Source organism: Buteo buteo, chromosome 13 (assembly GCF_964188355.1).
Source record: "Buteo buteo chromosome 13, bButBut1.hap1.1, whole genome shotgun sequence".
Taxonomy (NCBI): domain Eukaryota; kingdom Metazoa; phylum Chordata; class Aves; order Accipitriformes; family Accipitridae; genus Buteo; species Buteo buteo.
This window is the reverse complement of record NC_134183.1, coordinates 25,665,104-25,686,540: the sequence shown is the minus strand read 5'-3', so window position 1 is coordinate 25,686,540 and position 21,437 is coordinate 25,665,104. Positions and strand designations below refer to the sequence as shown.

The 21,437-nt window shown below is 38.7% G+C and overlaps 1 protein-coding gene across 4 annotated transcripts in view; it reads left to right on the top strand.

Moving 5' to 3' along the window:
- Positions 1–21,437, top strand: part of ADAMTSL3 (ADAMTS like 3) — a 189,098-nt gene that overhangs the window by 150,427 nt on the left and 17,234 nt on the right. For all 4 annotated transcript variants that reach the window (XR_012652786.1, XR_012652785.1, XM_075045138.1 and 1 more), the window contains exons 17-23: positions 1,374–1,503; positions 2,554–2,746; positions 3,411–3,590; positions 4,381–4,534; positions 8,878–9,958; positions 12,067–12,194; positions 12,537–12,665. Coding sequence is in view for 2 of the 4 variants with exons in the window: in XM_075045138.1 (XP_074901239.1) it covers positions 1,374–1,503; positions 2,554–2,746; positions 3,411–3,590; positions 4,381–4,534; positions 8,878–9,958; positions 12,067–12,194; positions 12,537–12,665 (1,995 nt within the window). In the remaining 2 variants the exon portion in view is untranslated. The remainder of the gene's footprint in view (positions 1–1,373; positions 1,504–2,553; positions 2,747–3,410; positions 3,591–4,380; positions 4,535–8,877; positions 9,959–12,066; positions 12,195–12,536; positions 12,666–21,437) is intronic.

Sequence of the window (21,437 nt, the reverse complement as noted above, 5' to 3'; positions counted from 1 at the left end):
AATGCTCATTAATGTGTTGTAAAAGACAGAAATATGGACCATTGGCATGGAGACAAAACTTTTGGTGCAGGATATTTCATCGAGCCCACTGAAATCAGAATGGCTGATGATCAACAGTGCCAAGAAACCAGTCGTCATGCACAGTTGACACAGAAGCAGGAATAGTTATTGTAGCCTTTGTGTAACAATAGTGGTTATGTTTGGAGGTAATGTCATAGGTGATACCATGAAGTGGTTAGTGAAGGTTTCTAGTTAATAATTTAACTCCCTTTGAAACCTTAGATGTTGGTTGTAAGAAAAGAAATATAACCTGCTGCTGAAAGCAAGTTTGTATCCTTACAAAAGCACTGGAGATAGGTGAAAGGTAGGAAGGAAATGGTTTAAAAATCTTTAAACTGTGACTCTTCAAAAGCCATTTTTACCTGGAAGCAACAAAATAGGTATTTTATTATTTCAGTGCCTTTTTGTTCTACAGGTTTATGATCATTAGCATTGCTTATATAGGACATCCCAGATACACAGGATCCCCCAAGTACATCAGAAATCATCTTGTCTTTCATGTGCATACAAGTAAGCTTTGAAATTGAGCAAGACTTTCATACTAAAAAATACGATATATAGAATTGGATAATTATGTAGGTTTAAAATAAAAGTAGTTCACAAAATGTGTATTCGCTAAGCTGACTTGTTCTAAAGCAAACATATTACGTTTCATTTTGACTCATAGAAATTTGAGTATTAGTAATCTTTCGTGCTTCAGTAATAAGATCCAGGTAGCAAGAGCTGCAGATCAGAAGGTGCCAAGAATGGTCATGAGTTGAGGAAAGCTCTAGGTTGCACCAGATTTGCTGCCTTCAGCAAAACTATTGCATCTCTTAGCCCCTATGAGAAAGGTTCTATGTTTAGTCAGCCATTGTCCTGACTATAGTTTTGCAAGTTTTCTGCAGTTTTATTACATTTTTTGCAGATCTTTAGCTCCTTAAAGTCAAAGTAAGTGAGAAGTAATCAGTTTTACCCTGATTTTGGCAATGAAACCAGTAGTTGACTTGGGACCATCACAGAACCAGGCAGATGAAGCATCTGATGGTGGACAGCCAGAGAAGTCTATTTTCTGTTGGTTTTCAGAGAGGTAGAGTGTCAAATCAAGCCTTTTAAATATTAGAGAAGTAAAGTGCTAGGTATAGTTCACAAATATCTTTCGAGCATTAAATATATAAACTACCTCTGTGTTCCTTTTGACTTGAGATGTTACTTCTAAGCCTGCTATCTAATTCAGTGTTTAGAACTTTTTTACTGAGTATTATTCAAGAGTAAGCTTTACAGAAATCTCTTCCATCTTCAGTGTTTCATGGGTGTTTTCCTTTTTAATTCAGGAACACAAGAAGCGATTGCAGTGTGCCTGCATGTAGAGACGAAACAAGCCGTCAATGAAACCCTGTGTGACAATTCCAAGAGACCACCACCAATGGCTCGTACTTGCAATATGAAGCTTTGCCCTCCAAGGTACATTGTAATAATGAAATCATACTGTGGCAAAGAAATGGTTAATATGACTTAAATAAACATTGGCTTTCTCAGAAAGGGTTCAGATTTTAGGACTGTGGTCTTGCTTTGGGATGAAATTTCACTACTTCTGTCTTTAACAAGGTTTTGGGGTTGGGTTTTTTTTTTGGTCTTGTTCACTCCTTTTCCACCCTTCACATCTCACCAATAAAATAGGGAACATTTTCCGAAATAAATCTCTTCTGTGCAGATATTTGCTAGAGTTGGAAAAACAGCCATAAGTCTTCTAGTGGTAGAAGGAAAATTTTAAGGCAATTTCACAAAAAAACAGAGAATATTTACTTTCTATCCTTACCGAATAAAAAAAGTGAAATTATGATTTAAAGTTATTTTAATTACATGCTTCTTTAGTAGCCCCAAATAATTCTTATGGCTTCTTATGTTTATTTGGAGATCCTGGGAAAAGAACAAACCCAGTCCAAATCCAAGAAAACCTAGCTAATTTGGTCACTTGAAAGGGCCATATGTGAAATTTTGACATGTGTTTCCTTATTTACACACTTTTGAATCCCTGATCCTTTGCATATTGTTTCTATGTGTTTGCAGAAACCTCCTCTTGCAAAACGTAGAGAATAAGTTAACAGGAACAGGATGTTTTATGGAAAACATATACACATTTAAATGAAATTTTGTAAATGTAAGAAAGGTCTATTTACATATTTACATTTATAAAGGTAAACGTCAGCAGGCTGCCAACCTGCTGTTTTTTTATGAGGAGCATTCTGAAAGTAAATGCTGGAGTTGAATTTGTCTGGAAAGGAATCTTTATTACTTTATTGTTAATAACTTCTGCATTTCCTTGTTACCTGCAAGTTTATAAATCTAGTTTATAATTTTGCATTACAGCCAAACCAAAGGGATGTTCTAGCCATCTATCAATAACTATGCCTTCAGTTATTTTTCGCTAGGGTCTGTTTGGACATGATTGCTCCTTCCTCCATCTGAGGTGAGTTGCTAAAACGTGGGCTTTTGTCTCTGTTCTTGGAACAGGTGGCAAAGCGGCTCCTGGAGACGCTGCTCAGCTACGTGCGGAGTTGGGATACAGACGAGAGATGTGTACTGCCAGCAGCCGGGGGGATCTGCTGTTGCTGCTGAAGACTGCAAAGACAAAAAGCCTCATTCTTTACAAGCTTGTAACCAGATTGATTGTCCCCCTGGTTGGCATGTTGAGGAATGGCAACAGGTATGACTGAGTTACAAAAATAGTTTAAATGTGTTCCTCTGGCGACATACTTGAAATTCTCTAGGTGGAATAAGGTGGAAGGTCGCTCCTAAACTTTGGTATGTGTTTCAACTGATTTCATTAGAACAAACCAATCCAGGGTCAAAAATACTGCTTTTGACAACAATGCCAATGGGTAGTCACAGGATGAGGTGGAATGTCCTTTTTAAGATTTCAGAAGGCTGGATACCAGCTACTCCAGACATCACCTCTCTTTCTATGCTCTACAAATGCAACAACCTGCTTTTGGAGATATTGCCTCGTTTTTTTTTGTCTCCAGGACAAAGTTTCCTAAACTCCCACCAGATATATTAAGTGATGCGAGACATAGGCAGATCTGCATGTAAGATGCATGTTTTTCTTTAAGATTTCTACTACTTAATTGCATTCAGGTGGTGTGACTTTTTAACTTAGTAGTTAGGTTCTCATCGTCTCTAATATATTACCTGAACATTTTGACTGAAGAATTTTCTACATGCGGCTTGCTTTTGAATTAAAAGTAGATGTCATTTTTCAAGAGAGCATAACAGGGGCTGGGGGGAGCTTACAGTGTTTGTGTAAAGTGCGATGGGTGAGCCCAGATGTTCATGCAGGTGTACATGCTATGTTCTCTTTTTCTCCTTAGTGTTCACGTACTTGTGGAGGAGGGATTCAGACCCGCAAAGTGTACTGTAGGCAGCTGTTGACGGATGGAAGTTTCCTGAAACACTCCGATGACACCTGCCTGGAACCTAAATTGCCAACTAGTAAACCATGTGCAAAAGTTGATTGTCCTCCTCAGCTAGTTGTAGGAGAATGGTCCAAGGTAAGCAGCCCCTGACAAGGGTGAACCAAAACCCTCTGTTACAACATGAGCTCTGAAGATTTCTGCTTGGGCGAATAAGATGTTTGGAGCAACAAATTCACAGGGTAGCTGAAGGTTTTGCAAGGCATGTACCTGGACTAAACTGTGCATGCAGTTGCTGTGCACACCTGCCTACAACCAGACTGATCACAGCCCCCTTCCTGAGCTGTGTTTGAGTTGCTGAACGAGAGGCTGTAATGCATTGCACGCGTTCTACCAGACCTGTTTAGCTATCAGTTGTTTCATAGTACAGCTTCCAAAAAGCATATCTTTGCATTACTCTGGAATATGTCCCCCTTCTGTCCCATGTAATGCAGGCTTGCCTACCACTCCCCATTCAAAAAAGATTTATAAAACTGAATTTAGAAGCTGCAATTAAAGGTTCATGCAGTACAAGCTAGGAGAGAAGGTTGGGAGATTTGACACAGACTGTTTGGAACATGCTGAATTGTTTCTCTTAGCTACTAGATCTCATTGCTCTGTTCTGCCCATGGTTAGACATAAAGAAATACTGTCATGTTATTTTAATTGTTCCTGAGTTGCTTGCTGGAACAAATTATCTGTCTTATATTCTTATTGCCTGGAAAAGTGGAGAGAGTTTAATATCTGGATAACACAAATATTCGTATGAACTAGACTGTATGCTTGCTTTCTCAGAAGAGAAAAAAAACCAAAACCCAAACCTAGTTTAAAATTAGCATGTGTGGTGTGGGACACCAAGTTTAGTTTGACTGCATCCTTCCTTTCACAGTGCTCAGTAAGCTGTGGTGTTGGAATCCAGAGAAGGAAACTTGCCTGCCAAAACCTAACAGCAAAGGGCCAATATGTCACATTAAATGGATCAATGTGTAGTGGTCTGTCTCCTTCACTGCTTGTAAGGACTTGTCAGATGAATGCCTGCAACAGTAAGTATGGTAGTGAATGTAGTTTCTTGCTGATTTGGAATGATCTATTTATAAAGAAAAATCTGTATACAGGTTAATTCACTCATCTCCCTATACTTTCACAACATTACTAATCTGGCATAATCAGAGTGTCATAATTGCTAGACCAGTAGTAACAGGATCGTTTTTAATTTTTTCTCTGCCAGTCAGAAATAAAGGTTATGATCTCAAGAAGTAGTTTTTGAATACATGTTAATGGTACATACCTCTCACCCTCATACTTACCTATGTTTGATCTGATTTTTCCTTTACCCTTCACACTATCCCAACTGCAAAAAAAAAGTCTATAAATTGACTATAAATTACAAAGGACATTGGAAAAGATAAGAATCCAGTTCCGACTTGTCATATCACTGTACATTTGTATTACACTGGACATTTTACTTAGCATAGTGGAATTCAAAACCTGAAACTCCATGCCAGTGGTAGCTTTAGGTATCATTTCTATCTTTCCTTGTAGAAATAAGAATCCCAGTCTCATGAGCTTTGCAGGAAGTGACGACAGTACAGACACTCTTCAAAAAAATCCAGTATTTCATTACTGTCTATATAAGAATTTTTTCAGAAGGATTGCTTGTAGGAATTGTACAATTTGGGCACAATCGAGTTACAATACTGATGTTAGTTGCACTAATTGCATATGTGTAACACTGATGGAAATACTGATATAGAGTATGTTCAGTTACATACAGTAACCTAAAATAGGCAGTTCTAAATGCAGGTTCCTTATGTCTGAACCTGTGCTCTCCTTCCTTTATAGAAGAGAGTATTAGTTTGCAGATTTGGGGAGCAGGATGCTGAAAGGAAACAAAAAAAGGAGAGTTTTTAGTTTTGAGGTAGGGGAAAACCAAAAGCCTTCATGAATGGCCTGGTTTTGATCACAGATCAGAGAGATAGACGTGTTTTGACCCAATTCATAGTGCTGTCAAGAAATAGCTACTTTATACATTTTGAAGCTTTGCTTTAAAAATTAGTCACAAAACAAAATAAGAAATAGAATAATTACTGATTCATACATAATATGAAACTTCTTTTCCTGGCCTGCATTTCAGATTAACATGCCAAAATCCTGAGGTTCAAAACTCCACTTAAATAAAGCCCTGTGGACTTTCAGGAATGTCCTTGGCATAAGGTTTAATAAAATATTTTGAGCTGCATATCTATCTGAATTTAATTAATTGTGGATAGTTGAATGGCAGTGTAGCTGGTTTGCAAATTGCTTAGCACAGGCTGATATTAAAGTTACATTGTCAGCTTCCACCACAGTGCCAAGAAGGCAGGGCAGTGGACTGTAGAGGGAATGCGATTGTACTGAATGGGTGCAGATCAAAGTCATAAAAGAGAATCACTGTCCTCTCCCTTTGTCTCCACACCCTTTTGGAACAAGGGAGCCCTTGCAGCTCAGATCTGCCTGAAAAATCCCCGGCTATGCAACAGGAGGGCAGGGGAAGGCATGAGACACGTCTGTGCCCAGGGTTCCAGTTAGAGTTTGGCAGAAGGAGCCAGGGCAGCGGCAGTGGCAGCAGCAGGCTTTGGATTCACAGGGACGTGCAGGAGGCATCTCCTCCTCCCGCAGCAATGGGTCCAGCCTGCCTTGAAGGGGGAGTGAACAGAAGACAGGAACATAGCATGGCCCTAGGGCCGGCAGACGGCTAGCTACAGAGAATGAAGCAGACTCGGTGAAGAGTAGCGTGGTGCGTGGCAGGTGTGCTGTTTGGGGTTCTTGCCTTTGAGAGCAGTGTTTCTGAATGTGCCTCCTCAAGATTATGCTTCTGTGGCTCAGATGAGCTCCTTCTTTTTTACTGTCTCATGACAGTGCTGAGGCTTTTTAGACTTAATCTTTTACCCTGGGACTAGTAATTGGAGCTGTTTTCTACTTAGTAAGCCCTATTAAGTCAGAAACATTCCTGCCTGTGGGCTCTGAGAAATAGGAAATAACACTGGTCTAGCCCTGAGGTCAGCAGGACCTGAGGTCCAGCTAAAGCTGCAGAGGACCATTAGAGGTCATAGATGCAGATGGATTTGTACCGGGTGATAATGAGGTCCAGTGGTTCCAGTACAATCTAATCCTTAGGCAAGATTTACCTTGTAGAGAAAAACCTCTTCCAAAGAGTCCGTTACCTCAGCAGCTGCAAGATTGGATGATACTAAGGATCTAGAAGACGCATACTTCTGTGGCCTCATATATTCTTATGACCATATATACTTATATGGCCTGCCATCCACAACGCTGAACTTTGTTTCACTCCTAGCCTTGCTCACCAGTCACCAGTAAAAATATACACACCCTTTAGTGTTGAACTGCTAATGAGAGTTAGTGGTCTTTCTTTTTTTTAAAAAAATGAAATGGATGAGACTTGTTAACATATTTATAAGTATGCACTGGGTTTAATTCCATGTTGGAATAACTAGTGTAAACAGACCACAGCCTGAAGTATTTTAATTTGTGTGTTTAAAGTTACACTTACTGTGTCTGTAAGTTGGATTTTGGAAATGGAAGATTTAATACTGGAACACTTCCCTAAAAATAAATATTTGGGGCCCAATGACTTATTAAAAGCAGGACACTACTTTAATGATTTTAGTAAACTGCGTGCCTAAAGCAATTTATTTGTTGTACCACGTGAAATGGTTGAGGGAACCATGTATCTGGATAATGAATACCGATTTAAAAGCTGTGTAATTATGAAACCTTGATATCCCCACAGGTCTGAACTCATTACCCAAAACATTGAAAATAACCATTTTGTTTTATAAGCATAAGAATGCACTCTAGGGTGTAGTTCATATAGTGTACACACTTATTGAATGCTTGAAGCATTTAGCTTTTCACCTATTTCTTCACAGCATATTTGAAGCATATGTATGTAAGAAGCATGCAGTTTTTCAAATATCATTTGTGTGCCATCAGTGCGGTTGTCATTTTATTTATGTACCTACCAAGTGGAATAGTAGTAATGATTTGAGATTAAGGCACGCTGAGAAGCATTTTGATATGTGTGTCCATTTCCTGGCTCATCCACACATTCTGCAGGCTCTGAGGTTTTTTTCTCTGTCACGTACCAAAAGGCTGGGTCACCAAACACAATTGGATTGTTTTCTAGCACCAACGCAGAGTGTTTCCCGACTCTTCCCAGCTGGCCAATTTCATCTTGCACGGAACGAACTCAGGGGGTGCATGCCCTTGCTCCATGCCTCCTACAGCGCTTTGTTTCTCACCTACCTAGTGTTTTCTTAGTAAGATTAGTTCTACTGATCAAAGTGGGGCACAGTAGTTGCCAGCAGTGAGTCAACACAGTGGTATCCGAAGCATTGCAGTCATTCTCATGTTGTCTCCGGTGTGCCTATCCAGCCACTGCTGGGAAAGCCTGCCTGTGGTGGTATTCATTCAGGCAGCTCCCTAGAAACCTTTCAGCATCCAAGTGCCTGCAGTACAACGCAGGAGGAGCTTCATAATACCCAGTGTCTCCATACCCACGCTGCATGAAGCTCTATGCTGTTATTGTCTGCTTTTGTCAATTCATCTGATTACTTTATTCAACCTCTGAAAATTTTGACTTATTTCTCTCTTTCCTCCCTTCCCTCCCTACTTTCTTGGCACAAGACTGTGAGCAACTCATCTTTCAACCCAAAGAAATTACACTCCGCCAATGATTACAGGGTGGCTTTGCTTGTTGCATGTACTGTGTCTTCATTGACTGTTTCTTTCTCCTCCTATGTTGCTATCAGTTTGGCTTGACCCAGTCAGACAACCAGCATGGCCAGCCAACAATTTAAATAACAGTCAAGGGGAGCCTTACTTTTTGGACAGGTTTTATGTAGGTCATTCTGCACTCAACAGTGCTCAAATGTGGGGAAAATGATAATGTGTTCAAAATTTTTGATTCACTCTTTCCATTCCCATCATGCCTAGCCTTTCTGAGGCAGCAATAGGAAATATATAGGAAATATAACCGTAACAGGATTATATCTATAGTTTAAATTAATATATTATATAATACGTGTATATACACATTTGTGTATGTGTGCACCATCTATGTCTTTCATATAGGTATATGTTGCCCATTTCTTTTTATTGTTAGGAGATTTGGGGCAGAAGCAATAGAATTCTTGGCTGGAGCAGGGGAATGTTATGGTTTCATGTTCATATTTTTGCATTTTTGTCACTCAGATAAAAGCTCAGCATGTTGCAATCTGACTTGAACAAAGTCAGGAAAAGCTCTGTCAAGCATTCTGTGAAAAGCAGATTTTGTAAGCATGGGTGCCAATGATTAGATACTTTTCAACACTTTGTTTTCTTTCAGAGATTAAACCAAAGCTTCCAGAAAAGTATTCTGCTCATGGACCTCAGATTGTCAGTATTCACCGAGTCTATATTCAAACAAGACAAGAAAAGCGCATTAATTTTACCATAGGAAGCCGAGCCTACTTACTTCCAAAAACATCTGTTGTAATTAAGTGCCCTGTACGAAGGTTCCAGAAATCACTTATCAGGTGGGAGAAAGATGGACAACATTTACAAAACTCTAAAAGACTTGGCATCACCAAGTCAGGCTCACTGAAAATACATAGTCTTGAAGCTACTGATATTGGTGTGTACCGGTGTATTGCAGGCTCTGTGCATGAAACATTTGTACTCAAACTCATTGGTACAGACAACAGATTGATAGAACCACCAAATCTTAGAAAACATGCCAGTGAGACCAGTAACCCAGATCACAATGAGGCCAACAGCTTTGGGGCCAAATGGCATAAAATGAGCAAAATGTGGCAAATGTGGAGTAAGAAGAACGAGCTCTATCTGGGTCACAGGCAACTAAATGATCAGCCATTTCTGCGACATCTTGAAAACTTTGGGAGTAATTCAGCAGAAGACTTCAGCTCTCGTGAATTCAAGAATAAACGATTGGAGGCAGCAGTTCTCCAAGGCGCCTACAGCATGGACACGGTGCAGTTTGAAGAACTGATAAGGAACATGAGTCAGCTCATTGAAACTGGAGAAGTCAATGATGACTTGGCATCCCAGGTCATTTATCAATTAGTTGCTGAATTATCTAGGCCTCCACAGCCAACTACTGAAAAATGGAAGGGGGCCCAGGATGAGAAACTTGCCTCAAAACTCACGGGCAAATCACCAAATGAATCTGAACGTTTCAGCACAAAAACTGTTGATAAGTTAATGTTTGACCAGAAGGTTCCAGTTATTATGAGGCAAAAGGAAATTCCTCGAGTTTCCTTCAACAAAACAGTAACTGTACGAATTGGAAATACAGTTTTTCTGACCAAGAATACTCATGCTGTCAATCTCCTGTGTGAAACAGCTGGTATTAGTGAAGTGAAATATACTTGGACAAAAGATGGCGAGACATTAAAAGCCTCTGAGAAGTAAGTAAATATCTTCTCTTTTATTTTTGAATGACTTATTATGTCGCTATCAACTGTAAAAATCCACCCTGCTGTGCAATATTAAAACATACTGTTGTAAAAATGAGATAAGCGTGAACACTGTGCCTTCCATCTTTTTATTTAAGTAATTTTTTTTTCTTTCAAGTGTCTGTGTTGTTGTTTGGGTTTACTAACATCCAAGTGTATGTCCATTTCCACAATATTATGTGGGAGGATTGACTTTTTTTTACTAGGTGAAGTGTTTTGGATGTCCTGACTGTATTTTGTGATCTGCCTTAATCATTTCAGCTGCATCAGAAAATGAACAGATTTATACTCAAATTAAGAATCCTGCTGGATTTGTTCAGAAACCAAATACAGTGGGAACACATTAAAAAATTCTGCCATTGTAGAGATGAAAAGACATCTTAGTTCTTACTCATTTTAAGGAGGGAAAATATCACTGGCAGCCTCACCATTCTTCAACACAGTAAATCTTTAGGTATAACTGCAGCTGCATAACTTCTATTTTAAAAGAAAGAATGAGCTTTTATGGATTTTTTTCAGTACTTTAGAGTTTACAAATATTTCTGTTGAGGATAGTGGAATACAAAATAATAAAAGACCTGTATTACCATCACATTTGTGAACTATACCTGAAGAACAAGTACAGCAAGTGTGTTATATTCAGATATTTGCTCAAGACTGAGCAAATACTTTTACTTCATTGCTGATAAATTAGAAGTTCAGCTGATAATAACATTAACTTCGTGTGTGAGCCTCTTGGAATTATAGCTAGCTCTTGAGTAATGAAAAAAACGATTCTGAAATGATAAAGGCGCTTTTGGATATTTCTCAACATACTTAACTGATTAACTGCACTGCCAAGAAAAATATACTTCTGCAGGGCTATCAATTAAAGCAAAGACACCAAAACTAAGCCATTTTTAAAAGTGCAAATGTTTTTGGAACCATGTGGCTCCCACCAGTTATGTTTATTTTATGAAATATGCATAATTTCCCATTAATTTCTTGCAAGTGATACTTTCATTTTTTTGGACATGATGGTGTTTTGTTTATTCACAAGTGTCTGTTTGATTCCTAATGTCTACTTCCATAAACTGCCTGCGTTTTAGCCCAGACCGATATTTTTGCACTTACGGGATACATTGGCAAAGTAGGTTTCTTTCCAATTGTTTTCACAGTAAGGTCTCTTATACACAAATCCATATATATGTGTGTGTGTGCTCAAAAGCCAGTAGCGTTAATAGCATTACATCTATGTATAGGGGGTAAACGGGCTGTTTATCTGTCAGGTTTGTAAAAGAAGGCCATACTTGAGCCATGCATGAGGTGACTTGTTTTGTTGAGACATAAGTATTTTTAATATGTTTTTGTGTATCTCTTACTTTTGTAAGTGTACTCAGTGTGAGAGAAGGCCAGAGCTACAGTTTTTTTGAACGTAATGGGTGTATGGCATAACTCGTGTAACTTACTGCTAAGAAAGGTAACAAGGGGGACAAGTCCAGGCTGCTATTTTCAGCCTCTTCCCCAGCCTGTGATGCGCTCTCTCCTATCTTGCCCCTCAGATGGCAGGCAAGGTATTCAAGACACCTGTGGGGTTTTGGTGGAAGACTTTAGCTTTAATGATGATAATTTTAAAAACAAAAACCCACCAAAACCTGGAGTAATTTGGAAGTCAGATTAGACCATACATTTGTGAATTCCCCAATCCTGCTGAAAACCAGGCTTGCTCTGGAGAGATGGATTTCTTGCCAAGCCTAATACTTTTAATCGTGGTAGTCTGATTTATTCATGCTGTTGTTCCCGAGGGATTCTGGTTTCTAGTAGCAAACTCGCTGTCCTCCAAAGGGCTGCAACTGGGACACAGCTTTGTAGAAGGATATGTGAAGAATCTTCCCTGCATGTATCCCTTAGCGCTGCCCTTTTGTCACCACAAAGGAGGCAGAACTGTTACTGCATGCAGTGGTCTAGAATGGTAAACTCCTAAAAAGGAGGTTTGCTGATGTATCTGTAACTCTTGCAAGAAGATTCAGCCGGGTTTGTCCCAGGGTAGTAACCCTTGTCTTTCCCTGAATATTCTGCAGGGTGATCCTGGACACCATTGGAAAAGTGCAGATTCGGAATCCTAGTCAAAAGGAACTTGGTACATATGGATGCCTGGTTGTTAATGACTTTGGTATTGATATGGAAACATCATTGCTACTGCGTGCAGGTATGACTGTAGCATCCACAGCGTCAGGCACGTTTTGTTTTGTTGGTCAGTTTGGGGGTTTTTTTATATATATAAGCACCCATCCCAACTCCAATGTGAAATAGTTTCTTTTGTTGGCAATCCCTGAAACTCTGCCTGACTTAATAGGTAGCAATAAGATGGTTTTGTTGCTCTAAAACCACAGCAGGTGTGAACTCAGTCTGCTTGTATCTACCCACCTGTATTTTCTGGCTGCTGCTTTGCAAACTGAATTCTGTTCCAAACATGATGAATTTAAATACAGGATGTATATTTAAAAGCCAAATAAAGCTTTTAAAACTGATTATCCCTTTAATTTCAAAGAGATTCCTGTCATCTTGTCCTCTGAGTTAAATGTAACAAATCTGGAAGCCAGCAGTCTCTCAGCAGTTGTTGGAGGTACAATCGTGGCAAGAATTGGAGCAAATATTATGGTTGATTGTCCAGTGAAAGGTAAGCAAGAACTGCACTGAAGTTCTTTGTAATGTTGGAATCAGAAGTTTACCTTACATCTTGAAAGAAATTACCGGTGAAGGTAGAAAATCATTGATCATTAGTCATTTTTTATTAGGCATGTCACCCACACCAGTCCTATTTCTTTTCTGTCTGTCACTTTAATTTAAACACACATGTATATGTTCAAACAGACTTTCCTTTAAAAGTGCTTTTCTTTCCATGAAGTCGTCTGAGGCTCCACTACAGAGCTTAAAGCCCACCAGAGTGAATGACTATCTTGCTGCAGGAGCAACCATGGCCAGCTGACTTGCTCATCAGAGAACTTTCCTTATCCCTATTTGAGATGTACATATGTCTAGACTATTGTTAAAACCGAAAATGAAATCTCCAGCCGTAGCTTAATAGAACTTTAAACCTGACAGTGAAGTAAACTTACCTTTTAGAGCCATCAGTCTGCAGCTGCAGTGAGGAAACAAAGAAAAGTGCCGAGCCATGAGAGCATATAGGTATTTCCTAGCTTGACATCTGTGGAGCAGCATTAATGTTAATCAGAAGCTACATGCATTAAGCAGTTCACTGCTTCATTTTATTTTCTAGTCTTTTGTTGGACGGGTAGATATTTTCTTGTAAATCTCATCATTACTATCTGTTAAGTTTAAATTGTAAGATTTAACTCACAACGGCAATATTCTGTCAAATATTTAATAAGCTAACATCAACCTTTTGTGCCTTGTTGAAGAAGATGTATGAAAGTGCTAATAACAAAGAAAATTGCAACTAAGTGCAAAGAGAGGCTTCAGAAAAGTCAGTGTGCTGTTCACGTTCATATTGCTGGGGGAGTGCATATCAGAAGGCGTGTTGATACTGAACCAGAGTAGTGATAGAAATATCCAAATAGTTCTGCATACAATAGTGGCGCCAGGCTGACATATATTAGGACATGTGGCTCTGCTATTCACTGTTGTACCAAGGCTAATTCTTTGATGAAGTAATATTTTCCAACTATAGTTTGGCAACTCTATGTATAACTGACCTACATCTCAAATTCAGCAGAGAGTTAATGTCACACTGTTAATATTAATATTGTTAGGATGGGTAAGCAGTTAGCAATTTAAATATAAATTAATATTTTCACATGGGACTGTAGATTTCCAAATGCTTTAGAATTGTGTATATTCATGAGCCAAACTTTAGTTATGCTAAGACACCAGTGTTGACTTAAAAAATGATTTATCTAATTGCTTTATTTCCTGTTATAGCCAAGGAAGTATTACTATTTGTGAATAAAACAGAGCTTGCATGTCTTAAAATGTCACTAAGCCTAGAAGCAGAAAAACTTATGCACTGATGTCAGCAGAGTTTTTTCTGATCTCCTTTCCTAAATGAAAACTAATAAACCACTGACTGTAGAAGATTGAACTTAATAGCACTTTATGCTAATATGTTTGTCTAATCGGTGGGACCCAAAAATATGTCCATTTGCACCGTAGTAGGATGAGAACTTTGTTGTGAATGCTGATAAAACATCATGTGAATTACCAGACAAACAAGAGTTTGAATCAGAAAAAATATGAACATTTCTATGCACTCTAAAAGTTCTGTTCCTACAAACAGGCAATGTGAGTCTGCAAGAGTCCTCTTCTCCTCACCAGACATGTTGATTTATACTAATAATCTCTTGCCGCCTTGGAGTAATAGCCCACTGCAAATCCTTACAACTAATATCTAGAGTAAAAAAGCCGTTGGACAGTGATCAAATGTGACTATCAGCTGAGGATCTCTTAGAATGAATTGTAAAAGTAATTATAAGAGAGCGCCCTTCTTTTAGTGTCAGGGAGACCTTGGCTAGATCTGGAACACCTTTTCCTCACTGCCCTTCCTCCTGAATGCTCAGAAAGAAGGATATGCTTTCTTTGTGGATGACAACATCTCTGCCTGTCCTGAGTGAGATATTACTAGATAAGACCGTGTGTGTTCTTCATGTTCTGCTGCATACTTATTCAGGATCCTTCTACACAGATGTTACTCATGCAGATATCTCAGTGGCATCAAGCAGATATATCTGATCTATTGGACTTTTGCTAGCCCACAAAATAGTTCTCTGTAGGAATAACCATCTAACGAATGAGGTGTCTCTGTGTGTGTGAAGAATAGTAGTGCCATGCCACTAGCAGAATTCTTAAATTACTTTTAAATTTCTTGGCTGCAATGGCTTCTGAGGTTTTTTTTCTGTAGGCTGAATAATTTACCATACTTTTTTATAGTTGTTCAAACCATAGTTTTCTCTGTGAATAAATTTACATATTGAGTGCTACATTTTGTGTCTAGCAGTGTAAGGTCTATTCAGGAATTTTCTTTCTGAAACACATATAAAAATTCTGCACATATGCAAAATGGTAAATTAACAGTTCATTTAGGAGAGAATATCATGTCATAGAGCAGAACTTCAGCTGGAAGTAGGAGCAGCCTACCCAACAATCTGACAAAGACAGTTGTGAAAGGTAGAGAGGAGGTGTTGTTGTAAGGAAAGATACGCTTCCCAACTTCCTCTACTGGCTGGCTAATGGCTGTACAATACACACTTCAATTATTCAAGCCCTGAAGAGAACCAAGTATATTCCACTTAAGGGGCTCTGGGTTCATTAGGGCATGTTACACAGGACAGCTCTTGTTTGATGGTTTTAACGGAAAGGACGTGAAGTTTAGTATTACATGCAGTGTTAGCCAGCTGACTACAGTTTTTTGCTTTTTTCATTGTTACTGATTTGGTTCTTTTTGTCCTTTTGAAAGTCTTTCTTGCACACTCCAAAAATCACATTCAGATTGAAAAAAACCTTTGAAATGCTGAAGAGCAGTGTATCCTAATAAACAGAAGAACATCAACGAATAGATTAAAAAAAGTTAGTTGAGCTGCTGAAGCTAATAGTATAGATTACTTTTCCCTTTTTAATTTATAACAAAACTATTTTTCCGCTAATTATAATAAACTCACTTTTATAGCTCCCACACGAGCATATGCTAGAAGATATTCATAACATTCTGGATAGATTCATATTCCATTCTTACAGCCAAGAGCTTTTCAATCAACACACATGGTATAAATATCAATACTGATTGCTCCAAATTGCTCTTGGATAACATTTATTGTATTTGCAGAAAAGATCGTCTTGTGATTATTACTAAAATAAACTAAAACTGTCAGAGTCCATTTACTGTGAAACCTTGAAAGTTCCAAGTTGAAGTAAAATAGGGGGAAAAAATTAAAATATGTCTAAAATGTGCATTGTCTGCCACCTGCTGGTGAGAGAGTAGCAGGGAAATATCCTGAATTGAGGTTGTTTATACATTATATTGCATCTCTGACATATCTTGGCACAGAGGCTTTTAAAAGTAGAAAGTCCATCCAAATTTGGCATTCCTATGAATATATTTTGGCTCTGTAAGAATTGATTAAAATATTGATTAAAAAATTGTGAGAAATACACAAAACCTGTTGAATCGGGGTCATCTTTTTGCACGTACATTTCACAGAGATGGACCAGCTACTTGCTGTCAGTATTGGAACTTGAAACATGTCCAGATAAATCAAGAATTTGATTTTCCATCTGTTCCTTCATTTACCCACACTATTCCAAATGTAACTTTGATGCTGTCCTTTGTCTTCTATGCTTAACCCCTCAGAAGACATCTCAGTGAAGAAAAATAGCAGTTTAATACATAGGATTCTGGCTCTTCATTTCTTTTAGATTTCTTCTAAAAGATATTAATAATGGATTTCAAAGGTTTCAATGGGTAAGTACGGATTTATCTTATGAGGAAGGAATGACACTTTTTATAATTAGTGTAATAAAAGGAAAATCTTTTGCTCTTATGTTTCTTTTTACTATAAGTGCATCTACATTAGAGTTTTTGTCTGGATCAGGCATGAGCGGGAAGGACTGAAGGATGTACTTCAAAAGCTTAATTGTGCTTTGCTTTGTGTCTTGCAACAGTCCGGGAACCTGAAAACGGAATCCCTTTGGATATAACTAAACTGAAAGGTGTGCCTGGGGACTATACCTGTTAACTTTCCAAATACTAATGGGCAGTAAGTCCAAGGGTCCAGGCAAGATTCACCAAGTAGTCCAAACCAACCCTCATCCAAACACACATCAGGTGTGTTTTGGGACCTTGGTGCTAACTATATCTCTTCAAAAGCGCATTCCTGATGCCCTCTATTACTTCCTAATGTAGATATAGCCTACAGAGGTTGTGGGGGGGAAAAAAAACATAAAATGGAATGGTTTACAGCATTGCTCTTTCTGGTGTGTTTCTCCCTTTCTCTCCCAGCTTTCCTTGTTAGAGCAGGGGTTTCCTTCAAATTCCTAATTCAGAAAGGGTTAAGATGGATTGTGTTAGAGGAAGGCAAAATTTCAAAAATCTGTTAGAGTTCTTGGAATGCTCAGCAAGCATGTGGGTATTCCCTTGATACTTCCTACTTCAATTTGCAAAAAGCTATCAAGAAGTTCCCTAGGCAAAGTTTAACGAACTCTCAGTGTGTGAAAGAAGAGGTTAGCTTGCTGGTTAGTATCTGATTAAATGATCGGAAGGAACAAGTGCTCAAATTTTACAGTGGAGAGAGGTTACCAGTAGGGTGCCTCAAGATTCTGTTCTGGGATTCGTGATGTTCAACATTTTTATTTAAAAGTTCTGAAAAAGAACGTGAACAGTTAGTTGACTAAAGCTGTGAAGAATCAAGATTTATAAAGGCTAATGAGATCTAAAACTCTCTGCAAAGAGTTACAGTAGGATCACAGAAGTAATGTTTAATAGCTAAATGATGGCAAAGGAAGTTCAGAATCTATCTTTGCAGAATAAATGTACAAATACAACAAATAACCTTAAGTATAGATGTGCACGTGGCTGTACCTGAACGACTGCCACTCAGACAAAGATTTGTGGAGTCATGCTGGTAAGTTCTGTGGGAATATCGGCACACTCCCTTGAGTGGTGTCCATAAAGGCAAATCAAAACTAATGGCAGAGGAATGGACAAAACAACAGAAAATATAAATTGGACATTGCTTAAAGCTGTGGTGAATCCTGTTTGCAACTTGCTAATCTCATCTCAAAAAAGATACAGTAGCGATAGAAAAGGTAGAGAGAAGAGCATTATAAGAGGAAACAAGCATGACGGTCTAAGTGCTACTTCTGGTTCTGGAAGCTAGGAAGATATATTGAGGAAGCGTCGTTCAATAAATGCCATAATTTTAGTACTCTTTGCCTACATATCCCCAGATGCTCATCATTGGACACAAAGTGCTGAGTTAAGTGAACTTCAGGTCCGACCTAAGAACAGCAGTTCCTGTGTAGTTCTTCAATTTCTGATTGTTTTCCAAGTCCCTGAGTATGTATCTATTTTATGAGTGTAAATGTCTGGGTCCTTGGTGATATAACACGGCTCTTCAGTAAAGTGAAAGTATAATTCCTAACCAGTTGGGCAAACCAGTGTCTGATAACAGCGCTGAATTGTAGAATTGCCCCAATACACACCAACCAAGTCTTTGTTGGGGGTCAACTACAGAATTCAGTTTAGTAGTTATTCATGTTTATACTTAACTCAGATCCCCTTATTTAGTTGCCTAAATATAGTTGCCTTATTTTAAATGCCTGATTTTGAAAAATCTTAGCCTTAAACTTCTGCAGCTGGATAAATGATCAAGTTCTTTTTGAGCTGACAGCCAGAGAACTAAGCAGGACCCAGCAGAGCTGTAGCAAGAGTGGGATGGGAAGGGTCTTGCTTCAGGAACCCCTCTAAGGAGGTCACCATATGTCAGTAAGTATATCTAAATCCTGCCAGATGTTGCTACCACCTAGGAAGAGGGGCTGTTGCATGGCTGGTAGGAAGAGGCAGAGGTAATGGCTTTGAAAGACTGCGGGAGAATGGGGCCTTACCGGAGGGCAGGTTGGAGGATCATACCAAGTGCCAAAGTGTCTCATGCTGGCTCTCTGTCCAAGACTGTTATTCCTGGTGAAGTTGGCAAGGCTCGTACAGGTAATTTCAGTAGCAGCATGGTTAGGCTTTTTAGGGTTTGCCAGAAGTTGATTGCTCAAGCATAATTCCAATGACTATAAAGGCAGTTTGTGACTTCTGCTGGAGAAGATACGAAGACGTAGAAAAGAAATTGCATTGTAAGTTATGCTAAATCCACTGTAGGTGTTAGTGAGTGTAGAATAAATAATAATCAGATGACATTCATTGTGTATATTACTGACCCAGAATCGTTTCCTCTGAAAGATGCCATGTAAATTTAGCCTTTAAAGTTAGGTAAACTTTTAGCAAAGTGCAGCAAAATGTGATTTGTGCCAGCACAGTTCTGCCTTGCTCTTGAATGGGAAATACAGAATACTTTATGACATTCTACATAGCTGGGGGAAAAATTTCTGAAGACATATCCAATGTTTTAGAGCAACTAGTTAGCAGGCCAAGATTTTTATGGTGTGTAATATTTCATAGGGCTTTCAAGGTTGGAGGAAATTTGCTTTTGAACACTGAATATTTTAAAGGCACACTATAGTGTGGATTCCTTTTTTTTTTTTCCCTTCTTTTTTTAAACACGTATTTCGCAGTCCCATCCGGAGCTGGAGTTTTTTCCATAACATTTGCTGTCCCAGGGCCACTCATGGTGGAAAATGACTTTTTTCATGGAACATTGAGTATTTTAGAGCTGCTCCAGTGCTAGTGGAAAATAACCTGTGTCTGAGGTCAGAAAAATAGATTAAACTAATTTTAAAGTTTTATAGCCACTTAGGTCTGTAGTAGAAATTTTTAACATCAGACAATTTAGATCCGTTGCGAGAGTAAGATTCTGATTTTTAAGGTTTTTCTAAGACTAAGAAGGCCTGAGTTCAGGAATGTGTCTTTGGTCATGAAGGACAATTACAGCCATCCTTAATTTTAAGCATGTGTTTAATTGCATTCCCTAATAGGGATGGATTTAATCCTATGCTTAAGTGCTTTCCTGACTTGGAGCCATAGGATATGATTGATTCTGCTACTAGCTGATGTCAGTGATGGATCTCCCATTTGAATCACTGGGATCTAAATTGCACTCAGGGATTCTGAACCTTTGGCAATTTGGGTGAGTTGATACCTTTGGGCTCATCCTCAGCTGCATCTGTGTGGAGATGGGGTATGAAGGAAACAAAGGTGGCTACAGGCCATCTCTTACCTCTTCCCCTTTTTGTACTGGCTGGGGATCAAACCAGGAATTCTTCAGCTTGAAAGTAATATTTTCTTGGATGTAGATAGGGAATGACTTCCTTCCAGGATTACAGACTGGAAGATTTACTTTTTTTCCTGAAGAGAAGGTCTAGGAAATAATTCCCAGAATGATTTGGTGTCTTCTGATGGATACTGAAAGGCAGCCATTCTGTAGAAGAAGCTTATGTAGATGTGTTAAATTTGGACAGTAAGGTGAAAGGAAAGAGGTGTTTTAAAACTGTCTGGGAAAGGACAAATGACAACAGTAGAAACTTCTTTGAGTCAGAACAAATGGCAGAATATTATAGCAGTGAGGAGGAAATATTTTTAAAATTCAATTTTATTAGCTTTTAAACATGTCTGTTAATAGTCTTCTTGCTAATATTCTGGAATGAAGAGGCTACTGAAGACAGTGTGAATGTTATTTTTGTCCATGTAAAGTCCCTTTGCAAATCCACCTGTATGTAAAGGAGAGTCAAGCATCTGCAGTAAAATTCAACCTTGTGCAAAGGACAAACTCCTCCGTGAAGTCCTACAAATATGTCCCAAAGCTTAAGTATAACTTCAGCTCCTTTAAGAAAAAAGAAAACACCCAACACCTTGTGGTTGGCTGATTTTTGTTTAATTTAGATTCTACTTGGATAAGAAAACAGTACTTAAAACTTTTAAAGTTTTATTTACATGAACACTAAAGGGCAAAGCACAGGTTTTAGGCCTCAACTATTTGCCTAGAAAAAAAGAGCTTTTATTGCATTTTGATGGTATGCTTGAACTCTGTCCTGCAGTTTCTGTGTAGGAAAATTGGTGCTTTTCACAGCGCTACTGTAAGAGTCTTGCCACAAGAGGAATGTGGGAGTTGTATACTTTGCCTACTTTCTCACAAGAGCTGATAGATGAGACTTAACTCAGTGCGCAGTGCTGCATACCAGTAGGGACGAAAAATCTTATCTAAGGAGCAGTAGATATGAGAATTTCTAAAGGAAAAGCATAGAACATCTGCATGATGGAGGCTTTTTCTCCTGAAATGTGTAAATGGTGGCTGCATGTTGGGGTTGTGCTATGTTATGAGAAGGAGTTTTATGCAAAGCACTGTTAAGCACAGACACTATTAAAAAGGTAAATGCACACCTAAAACTAGGGTTTTTTAGTATCCTCCAACAGTAAGAGTTCCTCCTGATAGGAATTCCAGAAATGACAGTATACACAAGAACTCAGCGTCTCTCATGAGAGTTATGGCAGAAAAGGATTTTTCACTGGCAGTATGAACATACGGAGATAAACTGAAGCTGTCCAGAAAAGCTTGAAATGTACATGCTGCTTTGCTGAAGAATGCAAAGGAGCTGGAGTATAAGGGTTGCCTTTTTCTCCTGCTTTATTTCTTTAATCCATTTATAGGGTGTCTATCAGCACATGGGATAGCACCACACGATAAACCTTTTTTTCTGGCCGGATTCTCTACTGCATCTCTCTGGATGCACAACTCTGAAACCTTTATATCACATTTGTGCTCACCAATTTTGGGTTCCC